The 10,578-nt window shown below is 39.2% G+C and overlaps 2 protein-coding genes across 2 annotated transcripts; both read right to left on the bottom strand.

Annotated features, from left to right (window-relative positions):
* Nucleotides 1–2,447: 2,447 nt before the first annotated feature.
* On the bottom strand, nt 2,448–4,372 carry LOC140951739 (uncharacterized). The gene is made up of 2 exons (XM_073401065.1): nt 4,033–4,372; nt 2,448–3,867 (listed from the first exon to the last, which is right to left on the bottom strand). Exons 1-2 carry the CDS (start codon nt 4,178–4,180, stop codon nt 3,446–3,448), a joined length of 570 nt encoding a protein of 189 aa, XP_073257166.1. The 5' UTR covers nt 4,181–4,372; the 3' UTR covers nt 2,448–3,445.
* A 102-nt stretch (nt 4,373–4,474) lies between these two features.
* LOC140953204 (S-acyl fatty acid synthase thioesterase, medium chain-like) lies at nt 4,475–10,514 on the bottom strand. Its single transcript, XM_073402704.1, has 7 exons — nt 10,382–10,514; nt 8,987–9,125; nt 8,181–8,280; nt 7,413–7,576; nt 7,088–7,109; nt 6,480–6,600; nt 4,475–5,139 (listed from the first exon to the last, which is right to left on the bottom strand). Exons 1-7 carry the CDS (start codon nt 10,512–10,514, stop codon nt 5,000–5,002), a joined length of 819 nt encoding a protein of 272 aa, XP_073258805.1. The 3' UTR covers nt 4,475–4,999.
* Nucleotides 10,515–10,578: the final 64 nt, after the last annotated feature.

The following is a 10,578-nucleotide window of genomic DNA, read 5'->3' as shown; positions in this document are numbered from 1 at the left end:
TTTTTTGATTACCACCTTTGGGTAGAAAAATATCTCGCAGATGTAACTTTTTTTCGACGCTTTCCGTAAGCTGTAATGGTAAGAGCAAACTTGAATTGGCCCCTCTGTGAACAGGCGAATTTCGTCGGAATATAAAAAAGGAGCAAGCTGTACCCCTTCGTTTACTGTAGCTTTTACAGTTGATCTGTTCGATCGCCGAGGAGGATGAACCGCATTATTTTCAAATTTCCTACGATACATTTTCCTTTTGTTATGAGTTCAAACGGACGCTAATCGTAGCTCCATGGTGTCCAAAGAACAACTGCTGGTAAATTGAAATGAAGCGCAAGCCGGTGACAAATTATTTTATACGCGCGAAATGATCAAAATTGCAAATCGCAAATGTTCATGGTTTATTTATTTTGCACAGTTCAGCTGAGTTCTTTTTTTGTCTTCATTTGACGTAACTCTTGATGAATACGGCAAACTATCATCCCCCGGATTGAAAGATTATTTCACAAACCAATTCAGTTGTAGCTACAGGACGATGTAAAGACTTGTTTTAAGACCGTGCTAACAGCTTATGCCACGAATAAAGTGAAATTGTATTTAGAGGATAGTGTTGTACTCTTGTCTTCATGTGACGTCACACCCGATGAATAAGCCAAATTATATCAGCCCCATGATTGAAAGATAAGTACGATTATTTACCAAACCAATCAAGTTGTAGCTACGGGTGTAAGGACTTGTTTTTTAACACCGTGCTGATAGTGTCTGCGTTTTCAAAGTTGGCACGTTTGTATCATTAGATCGACAAAAGAGACGATAATGTCCTATTATCCTTTGTTGATCGACAACCATTAATGCGAGGTAAGAGGAACAAATTACAAATGTTATAAAAGAATTTCTTCAAGAGAAACCGGTCAGAGAAATCTTTTTTCCGTGCAGTGCAGTGCGAAAAGCATGGTTTTGGTTGTTTGGTCTTTTTCTTCAGGAACTGTTTTTTATTGTTTGTTTCCTTTGTTCGTCTACTTATGGAGGATGGTGCCAGACTCTCCCTTTACATCGTTCTCGTTTAATCCTCGCGTGGACAGAAGCCGCGAACACATATGTGTACGATTACAAACTTTAACTCACCTTTCACCTCGTGAGATATGTCCAGGATTAAACTCTGTCGCAAAAATTTGCTTTTTTAGCAAATTTTTATCGTAATTTTAGCAAAAAAAAAAAGATTCACAAAAAAATGTTGTCAGACACTTATACTTGCAAATTTCGCAAATATATCAAGAATAACAAATTTAGCAAAGTTTTTGAAGAAGAAAGGCAAAGAAGGCCATCAAGAAGACCGCAAATTTCGCAAAGATCGCAAAAGTAACAAGAATTTTCTTGTTATCAACAAAGTCTCGGTAACAAATATCGCAACAACAACAAATTTAACAAAATTATAGTCTTTTAAAGAAGAAAGGCAAAAAATTCCCTCGAGAAGTCCTCAAATTTCGCAAAAGTAACAAGCGGAGAATTTTTCTTGTTATCAAAGAAGACACGGTAACAAATATCGCAAAAATAACGGTAATAACAAATTTAACTAAATTTTAGACTTATAAAGAGGAAAGGCAAAGAGAACACTCGCGCTAAACTTGTTGTTCTTGCGATATTTGATAGCTTGACTTTCCTCTTGGAATGAAAAATTCTTGTTACTTTAATTTACGCGGATTTTTGCCAAATTTGCGACTTTCTCTTGGTTCGTCTTTGTCTTCCGTTGACAAGTTTTCAAAGCATTGCAGATAAAATCCTTGTTACTTTTATGACAGACGACTCAGCTACAGTTTGCAATTCATGTTCAATTTCGGTGTCATTCTTGCTATATTTAATTTGATATATGTGTAACAGAAATTAATAGGCTCAGAATGAACGGCAAATTTGTACCCTTCCGAGGGGTACAAATATGGAGGCCGGAAGTACGAAACCTAGGAACATTAGAGAGCTTTATTTTCAGAATGGGAAACCACACCAGGTTGAAAACTTGCAGAGATCGGATGTTAATTTTTAAGAAATTTTTTTCATGAGAGAGATAAACTCCTTAAAACAATGTTAAAAGTGCCCGTGAGTTTGGAGCGCGAGTTTGTGTAAGCCTAAACAGACTTCTGTCGATTCAGCCTTATCTACTGAATCATCTGACTGTTTTGAATAACCTACAGAATAACTGCGTTCTTTTCCAGGATATCAACAACTACTCTATATTTAAAAAAAAAACACAAAGAAAAAGGAAAAGAAAAGCAAAAAGGAAAATGGTCAAGAGATATTTTTATGGCCATACATAACAAACAATTATCAGACCATTTTAATTGTCGGTTCTTCTCCCGGTTAGTAGCATTTCCTGTCCGAAAACTGAAAAACGGCTGATGAAAAATAAAATAAAATAAAACGAAAAAAACAGGCTCTTGATTCAGGAGTAAGACTGCTGATGAGTTATGGCGGATTAAGATAATTCAAAGAGTAAATAAAACTTACAATAGCAGCAGTCATCGCTCTTTTTTCTTTTAGTTAAGTCGATAAAACAAAGGACTAATCGCCAAACAGAGAAAAAGCGGGCATGCTTATTCGGCTCCTGACTCTTCTCAAACTCGTCGCTTGGTGTGTGACTTTCTTCAAGCGTTCACACAAAGGAACGGAGTTAAAGCACGGACGGTCAAAAGGAAGCAAAAAGGACTTATCAAAGGCAGTCGGAGTTCGAAGAAATGGCCGCAAGATTACGGTTTCGAAGAATTAACATCTTTACAACAAGTAACGAACACTACCAGATAATAACACTTCTTTTGTTATTCAAATCACTCGTTTACAGCACGGCCTGAGTGCCTAACTTGAGAATAGTTCTTCTCAGTTTTTATCTAAACTTTCATTAAGTCACTAAAATTCTCTCCTAGAATTAAGGCGATCCTATTCACATATTTACAAGATATTTTATACAAAAGATGTTATGTACAGTAACTTGTCGCACAAGCAGGCATCAATAAATAATTAAAATGTAATGAATAGACGTCTGTGATCTGTTAATTATCCATTTTGAGGTGTAGTTAATCCTTCTTTCAACTCCACCACCACTTAAGTCTGCAAGCGAAATAACTCACTGAAAAGTGAATCGGTTGTCAAACGATTTTTGAAGAAGTTGTTGTCGTTCGTGCGTCACAACATTGCTTTACACTTAAAAACGACAATCTTAAGTTTTGGTTCAAGGGTCAAAGTGACCATCTCACGTTCCTTAAAAACAACATCTTATTTTCAAAAACGTCTCTTTATGTTAACAGCATATCAATAAACTCTCAAACCCAAAGACGCTTGAAGAACAGTACTTCCTCTCCCTTTAAGAAAAGGAAATCATAATTAAGGGTGTGTGTTGCACTGTTAACAGCAAATTTACGTGTAAGCAGGCTGCTATAAATAACTTACAGTTACTAAGTAAACCAAATTATGCATAGAAACCACTTTGTTGTTCTCCTCCGGTTCTCTTATGCAAGAAATCCATGTATCGCTTTCGCCTATGTAACTTATAAATCCGTAATCTTTCTTCTTCTTCGCCTGGATCTTCACATTGCGTGTAATCCCATCGTAAAGACTCGTTTATTCGTGTCAAACTCGTCGACTTTTTTAGATCGTCCACCCTTTCTCGCATGTGACTTTCTTCCGAAGACGATGAATTTGTACAAGCTGTAGCACCGAAGTTTTCCCCGCTGCTACTTGTACTCCGGCCATCCGAGCTGCTTAGTCGCCAGCTACTCGAGGAAGTGTTTTGTGTGCTTGAAGATCGAGATTTGGAGCTCAGATCTTCAGCTGGCTTTTTCACATTGTCCTTTTCGGTTCGTGATTTAGCTCTAGACTTGCGTTGAGTTCCTGCAGTAAGAAACAAAAAGTTGTTTTAAATTGTTCACAGTATGAAGTTAATAACGTAGTGCCTAAAACGTGCGAATCTCTTTAAATGATAAGCTATGATAACATTCAACTTGAATGAACTTTTATTTCGTCTAAGAATAAACAAACAACTTTGACAACACAGACCTTCACTTGAGCTATCAGCGCCCGATGCAAGGGTTTTAAATGTATCACTTCTACTATATCTCCCCGAATCTTTTTTCTTTTTCTTCTTGGGTTTAGCTGGTCTGTCAGTAGGTGTCACGGTAAGCGATTTCTTACTCTGTGTTGGCATTTTTGTGTTCTTGATTTCTCAGCCATCCGTCTTGAGTTGTAGCGTCCATGGCAATATCACACAATAGCTTTTGTAATGCAAAATCGCGTTATTAGGTCACAAATACACAATAGCCTCAGCGCGCGACATTCCCGGATGTTACAATGCGGAAGACGATAAAGAAGATAGGTGAGTGACGCATGGATGATCAGTCTCCGAGATTCTATCAAAACAGGGATTACATCATGAAAATGTGCAAAGTGTAATTAACATTCTGTAAGTCAGTACGGTAAGAATACGTCACTCTTGTTTTATCTGTCTTATACAAAAATGAGTTTAAGAATCAGAGGCAGAATAATCTTGCACTGATAGTAAACTGTAGATAACCATCACATTTTATAGGGCTATTGTACAAGCACAACACTAAAAATTCCATCCCACATCCAAAGCCTAAACCACGTCTTTGGTCTCAAGATTTAAATTGCCTGGTGCTGAGTTTCAATCGTAAACTGAATTGAGGAAAAGATGACACTCATACTCTCGAAGTATTTCGCCGTTTCACTCAAACACACCATGTATGCAAAGCCTCTCCTCGCGAATTTGCTATCAGAGTTAACTGAGGTACCCATCCTGCAATGCTCTCATTGCCGAGTCCTATCCACAGTATGCAGATGAACCTCTTCAAAAGGGCTACCATGGGGACAGAAGAAACTGGCCATTGTAGAGAGTGGCCGTTATTGGAGGTTTGACTGCGTAGTCTAATAAGACCCTTGCAAATTGATTTTCCAAACAGCCAGCCAGACATTCTGGGCGGGATCCATTTGCTGAATTAAATAAGATCTAGCTTGCAGAACTACTGAATCCTACAGCAGCAGAAATAAGGTTTATGAGAGAAGTTTCGTTGTCTCCTTCCATGAAATAAAAGTGGCCACCAGGAAGAATATGTCTCTTAAAAGGACCATGCATAAGTTCTGCCCAACCTGTAAGAACAAAAAAGAAAAGAAAAAAACACAATCTAATTAGAAAGTAATTAACAAAAAATAGAGATGTGGCTATTAAACTTAAGGTGTCCGACCTCATCCTTCAGATCGATGTTACTATGACTTTCTCTTTGACTCTCTGTCTACAGTCAACTCTCCGCTCCAAGACTTAAGTTGATGTTACATGGGACGATTCGCAACGACGATTTTTAGCAAATTGCTGCGTGGCAACATTGCTGCGACATTGTTTCGAATGGTTACAACATTGCTCCAACATTGCAACGCTGTATTGCGCTAAAAATCGTCGTTGCGAGTCGTCCCGTGTAACATCACCTTAAGTCTTGGAGCGTCTCATAGAGAGGTGTCCGCCTAAGAAATAGGCTCGATTACCAGCCGCTGTTCGGGAAAATGAGACGGCGGAAATCGAGCCTACCTAAGAAACTGTAGAACCCAAATCTAAGTGTCCATCGTAAGGGAGGTGTCCGCCTTACAGCGAGTCAAAGAAAATGACTGAAGAACGCAGGGACCAACTATAGGTGAGAGGGAAAGTGTCTGAAGTGGGTAAAAATGGAAAAATACAGTCAATTAATGTTGCAGTTCCTTTGGCTAGGCTTTAAATTAAAGTCTAGTGAAAACATGACAAAAAAACATATGGTGTACAGTCGACTCTCTCTTAACGGACACCTCTATGAGACGGACACCTCTGTACAACGGACACCTAGAGTTGGTCCCTGCCTTTCTTTGCTCCCTCTATTTGACTTTCTATAAGACGGACATCTCTCTAAGACGGACAGCTAGTGCCGGTCCCAAAGGTGTCCCTCTCAGAGAGAATTGACTGTAAAGGGTAGAACACCACTCCGCGATCGGCGTACGTGGAAGAAGACTTCCGCCATATCGTGGCCATATAGCCTTACTTATTTCCCCCGCGATATTGACACCACGGCGACATATAGGCACAACGAGCTGAAACTTCCAGCCAGCATCGTGCAACTTAATGGGGCGGTGTAAGCAATTATTCTACTCTGGGAAGTTTATCTTATCAGTACTACGTGCCGACTCCGCCGGCACGTGCTGGAATGCAATCAAATAAAGAGCGTCAAAGTAAGTTTGCGTTAAATCAAAGCCTGGGGAACTCGCCGTGAGATTTTTAAAAACCGATGGCGAAAGAAAACGGTGGGCCCGGGTTTATTGATAACAACAACAAAACCTCCAAAAGGAGGGGAGGGTGGGAACGAGGCTGCAAAATCCTTAGGTTACCCGGCTTAGTTTGGGCACGTAAGTTAAAGATCTAGCAGTGGAAAAAATGCGCTGTCGGCGCGGGGACTAGAAAGCTTACATACCATCTTGATCGTGAAGATCTGTTGAACCATCGAAGCATGTAACGGGGCAATTCAAGACTACGCTGTTATTAGTTTCAAACCTACAGTTGGATATTAGATTAGAATGCAAATCAATAAACTGCTAGCTCAAATCAATTGGCAACAATCGCGGTTGGCTCAGAGAATTAGCCTACTTCTAAATATTAAAACACCCGACTTTCCTGACCATGGTTCATCACCAAAACATCTGATTAGCTCCCAGTCGTCCGGAAGCGGTCGTGGTAGACTATCACGGCATCTTGGCGAAGGGGACAAAAAGAGAAGGGGCGTCTCCGCAGCCAAAACATGATTATCTACACTATAATGCGTGATACCTGAGCCGCTCAACCGACGGTACAAGGGCAGTTTTCTTTTGTCAGCTCAATTGACAAAATCAATTTCTAGAGTCTAACACTCAGAGACGACTTCGCCGAAGGACATTTTCCATTAAATGGACCAAATATGCAGTCAAAAAGTAAACTATGGACTGCTCAATTGATCACTTCTCACTACCCACGCGAACTTTTTTAGAACACACAGTCATTGTATAAATTTCCATCTTTTTCAGTGTTTAGGCAAAAGGCCTCAACCCAAATAGTTATAAATCTAACTCTTTGAAAAAATCGACCTTAATGTCCAAAAAACAGACACAGATTTGGATAGACTGTGAGGTTTTATTTGATTAAAATATGACCTGATAAAAAGGCAAGTAGGTTCGTAGGAAGTTTTTCGGTAAATAAATTGAAGATCCGGTATGAATGGATTAAGTCGTTCATTTTATCAGAAAGCGATACATAAAGAAAAAAAAGCGTTACGGTAGCTTTTGAAATGATTTATAATGGGCAGCCCCTCCCTCTTCATCACTACATCCTGTCAGTCTGCTAATGTATTTTTGGTATTTCAAGTTTATGCTACCTGTAGTTTTGGAGGAGTGTCAGGTCAGCTCTTAAAACACGAGCAGCAATCTTCATCATGTCTTTGTTTTCGGTCAAGACTTTTGGTGTTCCTCCCCAGTTGCGGATTTTTTGGATTAAGTCATCATCACTCAAACTTGAAACATCAAGAACTGTCCTTGGAACCTGTAAGAAATATTATACAAAGTAGAATACTGTCTCAATTTTTTTCTTTCAATCCTTGAGGTTTGAACAATACAAAAGCAAGGTATATGATCACGCCCATATGATTTTCAAAGAACCTGCAATTGGTAATTTCGACTTTTTACTCTCTTTTTTACTTATCTCTGTTTCCGTAAATCACTGTTAATCAAAACCATGCAAATAGCCTAATTTTACAGACATCAGATATAATAATCTCATTTTGGAATGACTTGACTAACTATGCAGAAAGTTTTAACTAAGACAAAATCCCATTAATTGATGTAACAATTTAAAATTGATGCACGCTTCCTAAAAGATCAGCAGATGCTACCAATCATTTTCAACCATTTCAACTAACTTGATCAGCCAAACTAACCAAAAACCTTTTTTTCCCATTATAGCATGAAAAAACCTAACCAACCCAACCAACCCTAATATAACACAATCTAAATTTCAAGTCCTTTGGAGATGACAGAAAACTACAAACAACAGAGCACTATATGCCATCCAGAGCTGTATCAAGAGTTTTACGGTGGTACTCGAACGAGGTCAATAATATTGAACTGAAGGTGTGTCTGCAACCAACCTGAGGTGCTGATGCTGATGATATCAACATGTGAACTGGCTGCAAGTTATGCTGCAGTTTTAGATGTCTCGCTACCTCAAAGCAAATTCCACCACCTAGACTTTAGGAGACAACAATAAAAATGGTGGAAAATCATTCCACAAGAGTTCCTCTCACAAGTGATATTAAAATAATAAGGATGCATGTTGGTCCACTGAATCACGGTAGCTTTCAGGGATTGACACCAATGAAAAATGCTATATTTCCATGTACCTTCTAAAGTGGAAGTAAAGAGTCTGAGCAGTTTAATATAGGCCTGGACTTGTAATCCAAGTCCTCCTCTAACTGCTAGCAAATTTACCCTCTAATGGTAATGGCACACACAAGCCAAAGCCCTAAACAGCTGGAGTTTATCCTGGCTTCCTTAGCATAAGGCATATATTTCCTACGAGTATTGCTACTTCCCCTTGACTGGAAGCTAGCCTATCACAGGGTTACCCCCCACCAGTATGTCGCCGGTACCCATTTAATATACACCTGGCTGAAGTAGAGTAAAGTTCCTTGTCTAAGGAAACAACAGCGAGGTGACGCTTGACACCTGGACCTCCAGATCCGGAGTTTGAGGTGTAATAACCAATTGGCCACACATGCCTCACACCCAGTGATAAAAGTTATAATTAATTTTTGCAATATTTATTCCATCATTTTAATAGGGGGTACCACCCTGGGGAGACTGACCTCTATCCAGTAAAGATGAGATATTGGCAGCTTGATAGGTTGGCAATTATTATTACTTTGATTATTTACTGTGGCTACTTGCCACTAACCTGTGTCCCCAGAGAGCAAAAGGCTTTTCTCTTAGAATCCCTTGCACATCCTGGCAAATGTCTTTCACAAGAGACTCCCAGTCTGTATTAAACGGCTCTGAAAACCTGCTCTCACGGCCAGGTAAACAAACCCCATACACTGTAGATAAGACAAAGACAACAAGACCAAAAATTATATAACTACAGTTGGACTTTTATGTGCGACCGCCTTTCGTAAGCAGCAGCCTTTCCAAAATTTTAAAATTTCCCCAATTAAATCACTATTATAGTTGGAACCTCTTGTGAAGTAACACTTCTTGTGAGTGACCACAATGCAATACCTTTTGCCCTATAAGTGACCAAAAATATTTTCTCATTTCTATATTCGCTAATATAGATTACTTAACTCAGAGTATAAGAGGATTTTTTTAGCGGGAAGTACATGAGACTGCCAATATTCTAACTCAGAAACTGTATGCAACAATTCTCTTTGAGTAAATAGATATGTCAGACTTGTTGCCAGAAGAGATGGTCCCGATCTGTGTTACAGCTGTCATAAGTGGCAACCTCCAATTGCATATCAAAGAGAGAGTGACCAGAAATGGACTACCATGTCTCGTAATCAACCTTCGAATCACAGGATTTTGAGTGGTCACTTAACAGAAGTGGACGGTAAAACATTAACAATTAGGTACAAATTTGTCAAATTTAACAACTAGATGTTCATATGCCCCACTCTTACTGTCTTTGCATTACCCCACTCCAGTTACACTGTGGGAACCCCTTTAAAGTTTTACATTAAGGTCTACAATACGAAATGCTCACCAATATTTAGACCAAATGGTGATTCATTGAATTTCCAAAACATGTCCATCAAGTGGGAAGTGCTGGGGGGAGGGGGGTGGGGTAACTGCTTGGGGGAAAAATTAACAGGTTTTGTTCTCCCTTTGGATTGTTAAAGATAGAAAGTCATTATTTTTAGCCACTGACATCTACCACTTAGGGCTGTGCATAAAGATATATCTATATAAGCATTCAAAGTCAATTTCTTTAGTAGCATGCATCACAGATGGAAGTACACTTTTGCTCAAGTGCCTCTGTGAAACGCGAGGGGGGGGGGGGGGGGGGGCGGAAACCGGAAATGAAAAATGTTGTCATTATGCTGTCAGAATGCGCACGGTGTACGTAAAAAATTGGATTACTTTTGTTGATATTTCTCTTATATAGAATTCAATAAAATTGAAATCTTTTATTAATGCTAAAAAGATTGGCGAGATGATAATCTTTGGCGTATCTGTCCTTCGAGTTAATTCGCTTAATGCCGGGTAACGACTGGAATAATTGCAGCTGTCATTCGGAAAGCAGTTCTCATTAAGTATTAATTTGAAACTAAAAAGAAGGAAAATTGACACAAACCCTCAATTTCCCTAGTAAATTTCTTTCCCCAGTTTCCATAGAATGCTGCACCGCCGCCGGCCCAAGGAAAGCATATCAACCTAACTTGAGAGTTTTGTTGTCGATGAACACATCGCAGCCATTTTGAATTCATTTTCCAGGAGGTATTTGAATAATTCGTAAATGAAGCATTAATGAATTGATCACGTGACGTGGTC

This window comes from Porites lutea, chromosome 11, assembly GCF_958299795.1.
Source record: "Porites lutea chromosome 11, jaPorLute2.1, whole genome shotgun sequence".
In the NCBI taxonomy this organism is placed as follows: Eukaryota; Metazoa; Cnidaria; class Anthozoa; order Scleractinia; family Poritidae; genus Porites; species Porites lutea.
This window is presented reverse-complemented; position numbering and strand designations above follow the sequence as displayed.

Bases quoted from the DNA above. Each gene is read 5' to 3' on its own strand.
- LOC140951739 (XM_073401065.1), bottom strand. From the start codon at position 4,180: ATGCCAACACAGAGTAAGAAATCGCTTACCGTGACACCTACTGACAGA. The intron at 3,868-4,032 runs GTCTGTGTTGTC...TTCTTACTGCAG, and splicing joins CGCTGATAGCTCAAGTGAAG to GAACTCAACGCAAGTCTAGA.
- LOC140953204 (XM_073402704.1), bottom strand. From the start codon at position 10,514: ATGAATTCAAAATGGCTGCGATGTGTTCATCGACAACAAAACTCTCAA. The intron at 9,126-10,381 runs GTTTGTGTCAAT...TCTTATCTACAG, and splicing joins ATTTACTAGGGAAATTGAGG to TGTATGGGGTTTGTTTACCT. The intron at 7,110-7,412 runs GTAGCATAAACT...ATTTTTTCAAAG, and splicing joins ACACTCCTCCAAAACTACAG to AGTTAGATTTATAACTATTT.